The following is a 17,195-nucleotide window of genomic DNA, read 5'->3' as shown; positions in this document are numbered from 1 at the left end:
CTGAGACAGAGGTAAAGTGTTGATGTTTAGTGGAAAGTTTGAGGAACGGCAAAGCTTTTATTCATAATCCGAGTTAATAAAAACATTATGACAAGTTCTCTCTCTTTTTCTCCATTGCCCCTCTTTCTTTTTCTCTCCCTTGCTATTTTTTCTTTTTCTCATATGTGGAGGGTTAAGAATGCTCTCAAAATTCCCGTATTACACAAAGAGCATCTTTTTTTCTTTGTGAGGCCCAGATTCAATCTGTTAAGTATTTACAACTAATGAAGAAGGTTGGAACTAATTCTAGATTTTTAAAATTATTTTTGTTTGCATAACTTACCAAATTGTCTACACATTTTTTTAGAAGGTGTTAACTGGTGTGCGTTAGTGGTGAGTGGCAGAGGTTAGGAGTGACCCCCCGACTGGCTCTCCAGCTGTGTGAAGGGGTGAGGAGGAGAGATGTCGTCCAGTGGTGTAAATGTGTGTGAGAGCCGTATCGCTCAGGAGACACATAGCCAAATTCCTTTCTGACCGCTACATTCATTGCACGAAAATTGCTAATAATTGCATGAATGCATTCAGACATAACCGCTGATCATCGTAATTTTTGTATTTCCATGACGTTTAAAAATTGACATTTAAAACATGGCTGTGCGGTTTGTTCGTTTTTTGTTTACACAAAACTCCATAAATTTCCATTGCCTTTTCATATAGTCCTTGTTGATCTTAGACTGCACTGTCTGTTATTCATAACTCAAAATAACGGTGTAGCTGGATGCTTAGTTTCTCATGACACAACTTTTTATAGGCCTATTATTTTTTTTAAATAAACACATCTAAAGATTTCTAATTTCATGTAACTCATAATCTTTTGTCAGACACACTCAGAAGTTTCAAATTTAGGAAGAATTGTTTTTTTGTGTTTCTCATGGATTCCACTCACAAAGAATGAATATCAGCTGGATTTGACCAGACAGGATGGAAAATGAACGTCACGTACAGCTATAAAAGAAAGATCTAAAAAAGCTTGTTTAATGCATTCAGAGATGATCTAACTGATGAAGACCAATTCGTCTGAGAGATATGTGCAGAAACTGTTTATTGTCCTGGCTTGCTGAGAACTAGATGACAGTTATCTGGACTTAGTATAAAGTTTCAGGACTGTCCAACATGAAACTTCAACAATAACATAATCTTCCAAACCATAACCAGAGGAAGACATCACTCAAGCAACATCTTCCCATACAAACTGTCTGTAGAGTTTGTTTGATTATCTACTGTACTTTCTGTTGTTAAATGGCAATCTGATTTGCAAATCTTAGACTCGTGTACTTATCACTGGCTTTAGTGGATTATGTCGCCCCAATTTAGGAATCTCTTTTGTTAGATAATATGGCTAATAGAGTTCTACATAATTGAGGACATTGTTTTTGACTATATATTTAATCATATTTTTCCTTGTAGCTTTAGCCTATAGACAGTATTTAAGAGCAGCATATTATGACATGTTAAAAATATATTGTTTCTTTGGTTCTTTATACATAGTTTGCTTCAGTTTGTGTTCATATTGGGATAAATTGACTTTTGGATTATGGATGTCCTGTTATGTTTTGCAGGCCCTGAATAATGGTTTATACAAAAGTGTGTCCCCGTATGGCTCTCTTAACAACATAGTGGACGGGCTGAACTCTCTAACGGACCACTTCTCTGACCTCTCCCTGTCCTCTGAGCCACGCAAGCCCAGCAAGAGACCTCCACCAAACTACCTGTGCCATCTCTGCTTCAACAAGGGACACTATATCAAAGACTGCCCACAGGTAAGCAGCCAACGATCTCTGCACACCCTGGAGAGATAGAAAGAGAGACATGTTGCTTCATTGACCAGCATTTCAAACAGGCATCTCTCTGTCGTTTTAGTCATGTGTATTAAGTTAATTCAGAGAGCTACTGTGCTGAGCATTGAGGGGGAACGCAAGGCCATTGAGCAATCTTTAAAAAAAAAAAATGAAAATCATCTGATTTTCTTTCTTTTTTTTTATCTAACTTTCTCTGGCGTCTGTCAGTGACATCAGTCGATAATAATAAAAACATTATCATCAGGGATATCACACATAAAATGTGTTCAGCAGGAAAAGAGGCATACAGTCATTTTCACAAATAGTCTCTTTGCCACATGTGTTTTGCAGGTGATATTAGCCGTTGTTGTTCTAGCAAATGTAACTAAAAGTTTCATAAAGCAGTGGTTTTGTATAGATGCATGACGATATGTTTACAAGGCAAAACATTTAAACGAATGTTCAAGTTAATTTTGTGGTATGAATGGACTCAGTGAGACAAGAAATACTGCAGAAGTCAGAGATGCTGGAGTGAGAATGTTTTGCCCTCGAGATAAACAGGTGACAAGTTTTAAATTTGCGTTTGGAAAGGAAAACCATAGGAAATCATGAGAAACCACTCCTTGACCTTTAATTGTCTTGTTTCAGTTATTGCAACAGCATTCTCAGAGCAATGCTTACCCTCAAGGACAAGGAAAAAATATGTCCAGGCTTCTTAAAAAAATATTTTAGTTTCACTTTTTAAAGATTTAATGTAGAGCACTGTTTTTTCCAGATTTTTTTCCTTGTCTTATCTTTTGCCTTTTTTCATTCCAATACTGATTTAATGAATAAAAAATAGTGTTAAACTCGCAAAAGTTCCAGAAACAAAGATAAAATACAATTGTTTTTGAAGCAGACAGTGTCATCTTTAATCTCAGTGTTTAAGCTTTTAGTGTTTTATAGTCTTTGGACATAGAGACATGCAGGGTGAGGTTCTTGTTCAGGCCCAGACTCAAGTCAGAGCTGCATGGAATGGTAATGCAGACCAGATGTGGGATTAAAGTGGCAAACCTCCCTTTATGAAAGATGATGAGGGTTCCCTGCAGACTTGCTAAAAGTCCTATCATGGTGAAATATCTCCACCTCTTTGTGCACAGCTCAGGTAATTTACAGACTTTTTCTTTGATGTTCTCAACATGGTGTACTGAAATACACTGATGTTTGTTTTTATAAGGGTGTTTGCTGTCCCTGATGGGTGATGGAAAATATTGCTCATGTGCCATTAGGCCTATAACAGATTGAACTGTAGTTGTATCAGTGTTATGATGTAATCGTGGATTAATTTACAAAAACATAGCAGTCATGGTCATATTACATTAACTGTGATGTTATTGTTATTGCCATTCAGATATTGAGCCATTTTCAAAAGCAGGGCTTTTTAAACTTTTGATGCTAAGGGCACCCAAATATGAAAATTCCTTTTCGCAAATATAAACACGTTTTGTTTTCATGTATAAAGACCCATTTATACTGTGTGTGAAAAAATATGATATTATAAAGTAATTGGTTATATTATAAAGTAAAAATCAGTAATTGGCCTTATATCGTTAGTGTACTGAAGTCAAAACATATTTTCAGTTCATTTCAACTATACTGATATTGTGCGGTTCAAAATAAAAATGGTTCTAGAGCAGATTTACAGTTAATTCTGACAGTCCTAAAAATATATAATAAAAATGTGAAATATTTTTTTCCCTCTCAGATTTTCTGCACTTTGAAAGTCTGAAAACCCCTGGTCTGTAGGAATCTACACAATGGGTTTCACTAAGTTGGTATCACCCTCTCATGTTAAACAACTTAGAAAAACAAATACTAAAAGAGCAAATGCTGAGTTTTATTATGACAAAACACTGCAGGCTATAATACTAGCCTGAGACCAGTCAGTAAATCATTGTCAGAACTGTCCTGTTTTAAATTTCAGTTGCTTGTGTCAATGCCAGTGGAAACACAAGAAAAGTCCTGTCCCACGATAGTGTCCACACCTACTCAATTCAACACTGCAGCAATTTACCTCCCCCTGGGGTCTCACTTTCTGAGATTTACTTTCCATTTGTCATATGCTGCATCCATGTATTTACTCGTCCGGACGCAGCGATTCGCCCTTGATTCCTGCCAGAAAGCACAGTTGAAAAATGATGAACGTGGTGAGTGTGATCTTGACTCAGAGGAAATGAATTCCAGGGTAAGCTGGTCCCCACTCAGGGTTTGTCCTGTCCAGAGGACTACATACTCCCTGCCAACACAAACATTGAGGATTTGACTTCACGGGGCACAGCGGGACCTGTGATCTAAAGCCAGCGCTGAGAATCATGTTCTCATGCATTCTCCCAGCGCACCGTCTAGGTCTCCATTCGTCTCCCAGCAGACGAGGTGCAATGGGCCAAGCTCCCCAGTCAGGGCAGGGGCAGAGTTTCAAAACACAGCCATCCCGAGGACTGAAGCTGGCGTTGTCTTGGCCAGATAGGAATTGGGGAATGTCATGGCTCGGTTGGAGTAGAGCGTGGGGGCAGGAAGCGTGGTAGTTATGTCTTCTGGTGTGTGTGGTTCAGACTCACATGTTTCACCTAGGGGAAGTGGTTCTGGCCTGGCCCTATAGCGGAGCTCCACATGGAGCGCTAGTTAGAAAAGAACACCATTGAGCAGGCAGCTGTTTGACCAACTCTGCTCTGCCCAAGGGCAGCTAAGTGAGAGTTATGTAAAGAAGCTCCACTAAACGGGTGAACAGTTTTGCCCTGTCATTCATTAGCCAGAATTCCTAAGACCTCAAAAAGCCATGTCCCAGTTCTTCTTGTTTATATTATGCCAGTTTAATATCTGATTGTTTCAGTCGATGAGGCTCAATCTATCCCTCATACAGAGGTGCGGTGGGATTTCCTCATGGAAAATGTGTGTGCTGGAATGTGGCTTGTAGAACTGTAAAAGCCCTGCATGTAAGCTCAGCTCGTGAGTCATGTCCTCTGCAATGCATCCCTATTGCCAATGCCCTTTTTTGTGTCACAGTCTCATAGTGACACTGGATGTCATTCTGACAGCCACCCTCACCCGATCAATGTGAGTCTTGTTAGGAAATCGTCGAAACATGGTACAGGGTGCAGAAAAGAATGCCTTTGTGTTGTACTAAGAAATTACTACAGGGTCACAATTGTGTTTCTGTCTCCTATTTACATTTTCCCTGCTTGATGTGTTGTGTTAGTGGCACTGTGCTACAAATGGGATGTTGGATGTTTTAAGTTTTTATTGCTCAAACCATACTAGAAAACTTTCATCATGCAGAATGTACTGAAATACAAAATACACTTTGTTCATGAACATTTTTGCCAGTCATTTCATTGATAATATTAATGCTGCATACTGAAGTTGCATGAAATTCAGCGACTCTAGAGTAGAGTAGACTCAGCTGGGGTCTGTAGTCTTCATATCCTTTGATTGGAAAACTGTAGATTCTCTTATGTTAATCAGAAACACATGAACGCCGCTGATTTCATACAGAGCTCTCATTATTCTTTTGACATAATACATCTCTTGTTCAAATCATAATCATGGCAATGGAATGTGTGTATATATAGCTTTATTTCGTGTTCCTCCAATGCCCCAACGTTCTGTTTTTGAGTAGCTTTTTACAGTTGAAGCCTGTTTACTGTTCAGTTGATTTGGAATTTTGAAGGTTTGTTGATTGTGCAGGTTCTGAAAGTCAATATAATTAAAATATAGTTATTGTTTTACTATTTTGTAATTTTACAACTATTTGGTAATTTCTTATATTAATATTTTTTATTAATCATGTAATTTGCAGTTTGTGATGGAGCTTTCATTCGAGTCTTTTTTTTTCTTCAACGTAACAAATGTTTCTCTTATGTTGCATTATTTAGTTTCTCTAAGTGTCTTGGGCCACTTAAGTCTATTGATTAAGAGTGGCAGATTCAACACTCTGGAGGCTATTTTGAACAAATGGTGCCCCCATCATCATCAGCATTAGTGAAATCTACCCCTAGCACTTTAGCACAGTTTGACAACTTCATTACTACCTAAGCGAAGACCTTTGTGAACTTGCATGTTTTATTTCACCGAGCAGTTTATCCACCGTTGGTCAGAGCGATACAGCTTTTATGATTTGTTGTTGTCATTATGTAAGATAGTGAAATTGTAAACATTAGCCTGGGGTTATGTAATTTTGTTTGACAAGAAACCTTTGTTTGAGACAAACTTCCATTACAACTCCTCCCGCCTGTGAAAGGAAAACACTCTGATGTAAGAGGCAATCACTGAGTTCTTAGGAGACAGTCACCGTCTCCTCAGTCTCTTGCTGAGATAATTACATAAACATGGCTCTAATAGGGAGCCAAAATGACAATGCATTTCCTGCTTCTTGATAGAAATGAACAAATCGCTGTAACTGCATACATAAGCAAGTCCATTTTCAATCAGAAACTATGTCAGGCTCGAGTAATGAGGTGTGAATACGTATTGTTAAAATGCTTTGTACTATATAGTGCGTACTTCATCATTTGACAGTTCTGTTGCTCTGAGAGTGCTAGAAAACTTTGAATAACTGTATCAAAAGCCACATACAATCAGTGACGTGGTCAGATTCGACTAAGTGTGCCTTTTGTTGTACACTATATATTATATTTATCTGTTTTTGGGACGTTTAATTAGGCAGTTGTTTAAATCTTGAAAGATTTATGAACTGAGTTCGAGTTGATTTCCTTCTGCATCAAAACATGCTGTCAAGCATTTCTGGCATTGTTGTATTATGATCTGCTTCAGAAATATTTCTCTTTATGATCAGTCTTTTCAGTTTTGAAATCCAGCTTAAACTGATTGTCAGTATTTTAGATTTAGTGAAAACATCAACTTTGACTTACACATTATAACAGTTTTAGTTTTGAATTTAATGTCATTTCATAAAAAAAATCTCTTTACTGTGCAGTTAAACTCTTTGTATCAGACAGGGATCATATACAGTATTGTTCTACTGAAAATAAATAATAGTTTTTAGTTTAGTTGTATTCCATTGACTGCGTTTACTAGCATTATTACAGAGAAACTCAGCTCCAAAGTTGTTCTACAGAGATTGATGTTATTGTACACAAATTGCACTTAGTAAATTAATCTGAGTGTGATGTTGCTTCATAAATCTGTTTGCATTCATGTTTGTCCAGACCAGCTGCTCAGTGTTTCTCACAGCCTGTCATTCTGCTGTCCTGGGAAACAACCAGTCTGATGTTGTAATGTAGATTTAGTGCTAACGCTCATTGTCCAAAACATGTGTTTTGGTTGTTTTTATGTATAGCATAATTATGTACAATAATAAAAGTATTTTTGAACCATAATGATTCGTCTAATTTGATACTGACTATTAATATAGTTACTTTTAAAGTCAATAGTCAAAAAGTCAATATAATTATACAGCGGTTCAAGAAATTGAGTCAGTATGATTTTTTTTTAAATAAGTTTTTATACACTTTTATTCAGATAGGATTCATTAAATCGATCAAAAGTGTAAAGACATTTATTAGATTTATATTTAAAATAAATGCTATTCTTTTAAACTTTCTATTCACCAAAGGATCTTGAAAAAAATTTATCATGGTTACCACAATGAAAAGTATTATTGTCATAAATGTTTCTTGAGCACCAAATCAGCATATGATTTCTGAATGATTAAGTGAAACTGAAGACTTCTTTCAAAAACATAAAAAAAAAATCTTACTAACCCAAAACTTTTGTAATAGTAATATACGTATACAACAGTACTGTATATTTATAAATTATTAAGAAGTGCAATAGACAGTGATTGGGTGTAGAACAGAGTGCCTCTGTATTTATATACATCTTAATAAAGCATCAGTTTTGCTGATGGTGTGAAACAGTCAGCCAATGAAAGCCAGCACTAGGGAGAGCACACTAAACAAACTTCCTCAAAACGGAAATAAATGTTAAAAGAATATGAAAAGCGGGTTTCCTGCCAGTTGCTTTGTGTTCTGTACACAGAGAATAGCACTCTTCCTCTGACTTTTGCTGATGCAACAGAAAATGCGCCTCCCTCTTTTTGGCCTGTAGATGTCCCTTTGCATGAGACCTCAATATCAACAACCAGAGGAGGATAATGATAACATCTCTTCAAGTGAGAGTTGTGATCTGTTGTCATATTTAGAGATAAGAAGACCACAAATGTGGCTGGTGTTCTGTTTCAGAGTTGTTTCGGTGTTTTTTTGTTTTTTTTAAAGCATGCTCAGTAAAGCATGCTCTCCTCAAAGAGATTAGTGAGGACAAATTAAAGGGAACAATGGTATTCTCAGTTTTAAAAAGACCCTCAAAACAATCACAGAGATTCCTGCTTTGTGCAGACAGGGTATACTGCATGGATAAAGTGACTAAAATGTTCAGCCCTTCACTGATGTGGACCAGAGTTTTGAGTATAATTATTCAATAAATCCATCATAATTATCTTTTCATTAACTTTTATTGTCCAGAATCCTTCATAAAGATTTCAATCATTTCTCAGTGAGAGGTTGTTGTCGTGTCTGGTCTTGTGAGAATAAAAGTTAATGAAAGAAAACAAATAAAAGAAGTGGATGTCAACACTATTATACAATCTGCTTGTAAAAAAAAATGACATGATACACTTAGATTTGTGGGCTTTTGATTATGATTAGGAGACTTTCTGCAAGTTTTAGTTAATCTGGGTTGTATTTGGTTCTCTAGGCACAGTTCACAGTTCAATAAAAATGTGTCATTCATTATTTACTTTCATGTCGTTCCAAACCTGTATGACTTTCTTTTTTCAGTGGAACATAAAAGAAGATATTTTAAAAAAATGTCTGTGATTTTTGTCCACACAATCAAAGTCAATGGTAACAAAACTGTTAGTTTACCAACATATAAGCCCTTTAAGATTTCTCCAGTGGTTAGTCACAGGAAGTCACCTTCTGAATTATTGTTCAAAGTCGCTTTTGTGTGCCACTTACTTTTAAACCATAGACAAAGCCACCATAAACCTGCACAAGGTCATTGGTGTTGTTGTTGTTACAAGACTATGTACAACCTACAAGTTCCTTTGATTACATTGTACCAACCTAATAACTTTAGTGGAATGACCATTTGTTTGTCCATATCTAACATGGAAACACATGCTGCCCAGCTTAGAAGAACAGATAATGTACAACCATGAGCTCATCTCGTATCATATAAACAGATAACCCTGACAGATCCATCCCTCTCACAAGAGTCACTAGATTCCAAACTGAATGCCATCGCTCATATTTTGACCGCAGGATGTGAAAGGGCTGATGTAGAGAGTCTTCTATTCAAAATGAATATTTCTGAGGCCTAACTGGGGGCCTCAGAAACAACCTAACTGAGGGCCAGGGCACACGAGCACAGTAAGATGTGTCAGAGCAATAACATAGCAAGCTTTGTGTTCAGGTCTGAATTGGGACCGTCAGGAAGAGCCTAGTGCTGGGAATGGCTGATGTTAATTAAGGGTCCCATTGTTTGTCTTTAGGATCCCCAGACGCAGGGGTCAGGAAGTCAGCTCATATTGTTCACCCAGTAGGATGCTGACTACAGCACAAGTGGGGACCACAGATCTTTTTTTCCTTTTTAATCACAGAACAGGCAATCTCCTGTTGGACTTATCATCTTTTAGCAAGAGAGTCTGTCATTATGGAGGACAAGGGAAGACAGTCAGCTGTGTTTTTGGAGGGAGTCTATAACATGACAGGATATCATTTGGGAGACTCTGAGGCGTTCACGTCAGGTACCCAAAAGCTGTCTCAAGAGCCAAATAATCATCACTTTAAGCTGTTGTTTTTTATAAAAGTGCTTGCAAGACCACCATTTTATTAATATTAGTCCTTCTTTTTCTTTTTTCTTCTTTACATCAACACATTTTTACAAGTAATCAATTTACAGGCTGTTTATTTCTGTAGATAAAATAGGTGTTCTGTCTTATGGGGGTTGTAAACATTTATTAAGTTAATTATTACATTCAGTGTTAAAATATCACATTGACTTACATTAGAATGTTCAGCATTGGTAATCATAATGATGATGGTGATGATGTCATTGCAATGTTTGCATTCTGAAATGGGATTGGTCGTCTTTTCTCAATTTCTTTCTGACAGGACACTGCTGCATGCATTTAAAGCAGCATTTAATTTACACAGAACCATTAATAATATTCTTCTTCTTTAAGAAATTTTCTGTCATCAAGAAATGACAGCGCCAAACCCATACTGTGGTGTACTGGTTCTTGAGCCTGGCACAAAGGACATACAAAAGAGGCTCTTGTAGCGTGCTGGAAGGCCTGTGTTGAGTCACTGTGGCGGATGGAAGGACTCGGGGAAGTAGTGGGGGTGTGAGAGAGAATGACTGAGGGGGGGAAGGGCAGTATGGGAATGTTTTTACAGTCTGACATGTGATGTTCCTTCCATTCTGCTCCAGTCCTTCTCTGATACACTGAATCTGTCTGGTTCCTGGTCCTAGAACGGCCCCCAAAAAGTTATTTGGGCACTTAGACAGTAAAAATGTATTTGCATTGACAAAATATCAAACCAAATGGCCTTAATTTTAAAGAAAGACACATTTTTAATGCACTGTTTAAAATTAGGTCAAAGGTATTTGACCTAGGAATTTGAGCACTTCCTGGTTGTCAAATGTTGGTGGAAAATGCCCATAGTTAATGTGATGAAATATATCTATGGTTACTCTGCGAGAACACCTGGGTAAAGTTGACTTCATACATTCATACATCACTGTGACACCAGTTAAAATTAATTACAAAAATAGCTAGAATGTTGTTCTGTAGAATCATTCGTTTGCAGATGCTGTTTGGCAGGGCTGGACTGGGACAAAAAAATCGGCCCTGGCATTTTTTGGTCCAGGCGGCCCACCACCTCTTCGATATGTATAGGCCTATATATATGTATACACACACTATATCAGTCAAATGTTTTTGAACGGTAAGATTTTTAATGTTTTTTTTAAAGAATTATCTTCTGCTCACCATGCCTGCATTTATTTGATCCAAAATACAGCAAAAGCAGTAATATTGTGAAATATTTGTAATATTTAAAATGATTGTTTTCTGTTTTGAATATATTTTAAAATGTCATTTATTCCTGCGATTTCAAAGCTGAATTTTTAGCATCATTACTCCAGTTACATGATCCTTCAGAAATCATTCAAATATTCTGATTTGCTGCTCAAAAAACATTTATTATTATTATTATTATTATTACATTGAAAACAGTTGAGTATAATTTTTTTCAAGTTTCTTTGATGAATAGAAAGTTCAGAAGAACAGCATTTATCTGAAAAATAATTTTTTTGTAACATTATAAATGTCTTTATTGTCACTTTTGATCAATTTAAAGCATCCTTGCTAAATAAAAGTATTAATTTCGATCATTTTTAAAAAATTAATAAAAAATTATACTGACTCAGAGCTTTTGAATGGTATATGTATAATGTTACGAAAGCTTTTTATTTCGGATAAATGCTGATCTTTGGATCTCTCTATTGGATCTTTCTTACTGTTCAAAACATTTTGCGCACACATTAGGATAGGTTAGATGCCTGCCTCCGCTGCGAGTCCCTATCAAGCACTTTACCGATTCAACAACTCTCTTATTCTCCTTCTGCCTGGCTCTTTGGCCCACATCACTCACCGCAGAGCAAGCGTGTTCTTGATAAATCTGCTGTGAAAACATGGGAAAAGCCAACGAGGAAGAAGTTGGGGTGAAGCGATCTTTATATAGGCGGAGCAAAATACTTAATCGCTCCGTCTATAGCGCATTGTGATTGGATGTTTACACTGTCAATACAAGACACAAACCAATGGGCCACTGGCTGCTCGCTGTCCCTGCGTGATGGTCCTCGGCAAAAAAAAAAAACTTCTGTCGGCCCCTTAAGTGCGTCGGCCCACCGGGAAAATGCCCGGTACACTCTTAAAAATAAAGGTGCTTCACGATGCCATAGAAGAACCTTTTTGTCTAAATGGTTCCATAAAGAACCTTTAACATCTGAAGAACTTTTCTGTTTCACAAAAGGTTCTTTGTGGCAAAATAAGGTTCTTCAGATTAATAAAAGGTAAGAAAGAGATGGTTCTTTAAAGAACCTTTGACTGAATGGTTCTTTGTGGAACAAAAAATGGTTCTTCTATGGCATCGCTTGAAGAACCTTTTGAAGCACCTTTATTTTTAAGAGTATATGCCCGATTACCAATCCAGCCCTGCTGTTTGGTTTAATGTTTAATGCAATGTAAGTATTACATAGGTGTCCAAATTCTGTACATTTTGGGCCCACTTTACTTTATGTACATCTCTCCAGAGATAGTATATATAGTTTTGCGTGTGTGTGTGTGTGTGTGTGTGTGTGTGTGTGTGGGAGAGAGAAACTGGCGAGGCTATCTGAGACAAGACAGTGAAACCGGCTGAAATGTAAACAGATAGAGCTTATCTCCATGGCTAGAGACATAACAGACAGCCCTCTCCTCTGGACACGGCCGAGAACAGCTCATCCGAAGAACAACATGCGTTTGCATGAATATTTACTACACAATAAATCCCTCGCCGTTATCGTACCATAGTCAGATAAACAGATAGCATGATGATACAGTGACAAACCACACTGTAAAACAGCTCACATGGGCACAGCCACATCCTAAGTGCTCAAAAACAAATGTGCATTTCAGCCGAGAAAAAAACGTGTCTCTCGCATGAAAAAACAGTGGTGCAATATGCCCTCTTCGCTATGTCAACCATGTGTTCTGAAATAAGATGGAAACATTTAGATACATTACCTCTTTTTACACACAAGCCAATCAACCTGCTCATGTCATTCATTGCCACGGTAACTTAATCCTATTTTGCAGCTGCACAAGTCGTTAGGGTTAGCCAGGCTGGCACAGTGATCCTTGGGAATTGGGTTTGACCATTGCAGATACAAGGATCTTTTGCATATGAACGTTTTGAGAAATAACATAGGGACATCTTTAAGACACAATCACTTCCGGGAATTGGTTTCGTGTCATAGTCTGTAGCAGCAGATTTAGTTTGTGTAAAACTGTTGCTATGACACCATCCAATATACAGTCCAGAATTCCCATCTCATGTGTCATTCGTTTTCAAGGATCGCACGTGGCATTAAGATGATGAATGTACGTGTGCCGAGAAAGAGATTTCAAACCCGATCAGAACCGATTAATAGAAACGTCAGCATTATCTGCGTGATATATTTTGCCAAATGCCAGCTTGTGTTAATGTGAACCCCTAGCATTTTCCAGTGAAACTAAATACATAGAAAACATTTATCTACACATCAGGCCAAGAGAAAACCTCCTCCTGAGAAACCGAAGAACACAATGTGCTCATTCATAAATAAAACTCCCACCCGTACTCTTTTCAAGTACAACACCAATTTGAACCTGTTAACCCAGATTCTGTTTTATTAGCATAGTTAAAATAATGTTTTGAGCGATATTAAAGGGTAATCCAGGCAAAGCGATTTCAGATATTATTCCAAATTAGTTTGCTAAGATAAGTAAACATGCTCTGGTTTGTTTTAGGGGATGGAGGGCTTACTGTACCTGTATTACAGCCATTCGGTTTCAGCTTGAGAATGATGTTTTTGAAATGTATTCTGCCAGGACACTGTTCTCAGAACTGAATGAGACCGTATAGCATCATTATTATCCTTATTGGGAAATTGATATCAGGTATTTCATTAGTTGTTTGGCTGGGTGACCAACACCATTTCCACTGATGGACAAACACAAATTGCCTTAGTTCTATGTGGACAGTATTTCATCACAATATCTTGGCAAGAAAAGTACTGTAAAGTTTTGTTGAGATTTCTTTTTTTCTACTCTACAACATCAAAAGAACCCTTGACCGCAAGAGTGGTTCCCATAACCTGTGGTTCATAAAGTGTCACTCATAATTTGATTATGCTCTTGACTGACAAGCCTCTGTGATAAGGAAGCGCATCATTTATAACACTAGATCAGCGGTGGCAGCACACAGCCAACAACACGTGTCTCTGTGATGTCTTTTCCTGTAAAACTAGAAAGAAATTACCTGGAATGAAGCTCACGATCATTGAGAAGAGACTAAACAGCTCTTAGTGTGCAGGCCCTCTCAGAACAGTCTGTTTACATCTCTCTTTGTCTCTTCTCAATTACCGATAGCACGTCGGTTTGAAGCAGCAATATGTGAGAAATTATGCCATTGTAGGTGCAGCCAACATTAATGTCTTCTAGATGAATTGGATTATTTACATTTTATCCAGATTCCAGGAAATTGCAGAAATATGGTTTTGGCCTAGACTGTTTCTGTGCTCATTTACTGGATTAGTAATCTTAGGAAAAACAATGCAAATATTTTCCACAGCAGATTAGATGCAGAAGATATAAAAGAAAAATATTGATGCTTCCTTGTAAATATGGATGATTCTTCTAAAAGATCCATATAATGTGAAAACAGTTTATTATTAGATTTATTTTAATCTAAATTCCAGTTTTTTTTCAAGAAATGTATATTTTTATTCAACAAGAATGCATTAAACTGATCAAAAGTGTTAGCAGAGGCTTAAACATTATTACACAAAAGTTTTCCATTCTTAAAAATATCCTGAAAAAAAAAATGTATCATGGTTTACACAAAAATATTAAGTAGCACAAAAATCAGCACCAGATCAGCATATTAGAATGATTTCTAAAAGATCATGTGACACTGAATGATATAGCCATTAGGCTGCTGAAAACCAGGCTTTACCATCACAGGAGTACATGACATTTTAAAATATTAATATTTGTAATATGTTTTTCACAATATTGCTGTTTTTACTGTAGTTTTGATCAAATAAATTTAGCCTTGGTGTAAGCATAAGAGGCTTCTTTGAAAAACATTTTGAAAATCTTACTGACTCCAAACTTTTGAACGGTAGTCCTACTGTAAATACAAGCTAATTTGTCCATTACTATATTATAAGGAGGAGAGCATTAGAACAAAGGGCCCTGAATGTTAAATCATGTCTGAATTAACACACCAACCTAGTTTGAAAGCAGCAGAGGTTAGTGGCCTCACTGACACTGCTGTGACTGTGTGTGATGAACTCCTAATTAGAGGAATGCCAAACCTGCCTGTCTAACAGGCACAGCAAGCCGTCTTGCCTGACAGTGCACAGAGTTATTTCAAGATTAGGCTCCCTTGGGTTCTGGATTCAGGTTTTGACCTACAGTACAGGCCCACTTAGAGTGTTTACCCACATGATGGCTAACGCTTGTGTTTGATAAGCCCTCTTGGAAAATATCAGTGGTTTGCCAGCTATTTGCCTGTCACCAGTTTCAATTGAGTGCTGAGATGATTGCCTAACACCAGTTTGTGGATATGTCCGTGCCTTCAGCTTTGCCAGTCGACTATGTGAGCTTGAAATAGTAGTTTCTTTCCTTTATAGTTGTTAAACATTCACTTCAGCTTGATCAGCATGGCATAACTTGCTCCTTTCTACTGCTTCATTGGTTGTACTTCAGAAGTAGCAGTGTATTCGGATTAAATATTTTTATTCACAAGCAACGTACTGTATGAGTTGTAATTATTTCATTATAGTCAGTTTTAAATAAAAAATAAAATGCACTTTTTTCAGTTCTGATTAGCTACTCATCAGCAACACAGGCAGATTTCAAATTGCCGACTTCCCTGCACCAGCCAAAAATCTGCCATTGAAATGAATGGGAATGCTAACGGATAGCTTTCAGCAGGTAGTATAGACTTAATTGAGCTTGACCTGTGTAGTCAATACTACATCCTCACCTCAATAAAGTGTCTGTGTGAGTAATGTTGAAGGGTAGTGCACATATTTCCTGTATCATCTCCCTTCGATCGCTTGTTGACCTGTTATTGTCTTTATTAATCAGCGGTGTAATGTAACGAAGTAATAATACTTCGTTACAGTACTTAAGTATTTTTTGGGAGTATCTGTACTTTACTTGAGTTTTTATATTTCAGTCAACTTTTACTTTTACTCCACTACATTTCCTAACAAAAATGTATACTTTTACTCCGATACATTTCCCCGAAGCATATTCGTTACTTACTACAAAATAGGCAGAAGAACTGCAGGAAAGCAGGTTTGACGAATCAGTGGTCTGGAGTTTGCAAGTTGTTGGACTCCTAAAAACACCTTTGCTCATGCAAACAAGTGCGTGCACAACCACTGATGATTCATTTTTCACTCAAGTCGAGTCTGGGGTCTGCGATATACATTATATCTTCTGCGATAATATAGTAAGTGTTGTTGTAATGATGTGCGATCTGACATTATCAAGTAGGCTATATCACCAAATCACACACAGAGTGCACGCACGTTGATTTATTAGTCTATTAAAACTCAAAATTCCAGGCATTCTCAATTGTAGATGGCAAAATGCTTCTGGATGCTTTTTATATTTATATAATTTAATATAGTTAAATTAATCTATATCACACAAAGAGTACCGTTTTTCTGCAGATATCAGCATGAACACATTTAATAATCATTTTATACAATAATTGACTTGCATTTTAGACAAAATATTGCTGGTTTTTGCTCAATTTTGCCAACGAAAATAGTTCCAAACAAAGATCACAGTACTGTTTTGCGTCTCTGAGCAATGGACGGTGTTTACTTATTGAATGAATCAGCTTTTTGAACGAATCGGTTGAATAAATGATTCAGTGATTCACTCATTGAACACCGTCAAATGCTTTGTTTCTGAATGAATCAGCCTTTGAATGAATCGGTTGAATCTCAATAACTTACTCATTAACAGTCACTTGCTGCCACCTACTGGCGGTTTTAATTTCACATTTCGACTAGTTTTCAATTATTTCAAATATCAGTATTCAACGTTTTATTTTAAAAACAAAACATTAGGCCTATTTATGCATCTGTAACTGCTGTTTAAATGCATCCATGTCCCCTCTGAGATACATAAACTGTGTAAATACATCTAAATGCTATTTCAGATGCAGATTCCAGAAATGTTTTCTTATGTTGGAATGAAAGACACTAAGTACCGGATGAAGTGCTTCTTATTCTTATCCAAAAATACAAAATGGAAGAAAGAGTTAAGACTGAACACAATCTTGCTACTCAAGCTGTGTATGAAAATTTTTATATACAGGTGCATCTCAATAAATTAGAATGTCGTGGAAAAGTTCATTTATTTCAGTAATTCAACTCAAATTGTGAAACTCGTGTATTAAATAAATTCAATGCACACAGACTGAAGTAGTTTAAGTCTTTGGTTCTTTTAATTGTGATGATTTTGGCTCACATTTAACAAAAACC

General features: G+C 36.9%; 1 protein-coding gene across 2 annotated transcripts in view; it reads left to right on the top strand.

The window, feature by feature from the left end:
• LOC107564348 (zinc finger CCHC domain-containing protein 24) overlaps window positions 1-17,195 on the top strand; it is a 37,834-nt gene that overhangs the window by 1,546 nt on the left and 19,093 nt on the right. For both annotated transcript variants that reach the window (XM_016249403.1, XM_016249404.1), the window contains exon 2: window positions 1,599-1,799. In XM_016249403.1, the coding sequence (XP_016104889.1) occupies window positions 1,599-1,799 (201 nt within the window). The remainder of the gene's footprint in view (window positions 1-1,598; window positions 1,800-17,195) is intronic.

This window comes from Sinocyclocheilus grahami, unplaced genomic scaffold (assembly GCF_001515645.1).
Source record: "Sinocyclocheilus grahami isolate Dianchi unplaced genomic scaffold, SAMN03320097.WGS_v1.1 scaffold925.1, whole genome shotgun sequence".
NCBI classification, from domain to species: domain Eukaryota; kingdom Metazoa; phylum Chordata; class Actinopteri; order Cypriniformes; family Cyprinidae; genus Sinocyclocheilus; species Sinocyclocheilus grahami.
Note: the sequence above shows the minus strand (reverse complement) of the source record. Positions and strands in the feature narration are given on the sequence as shown.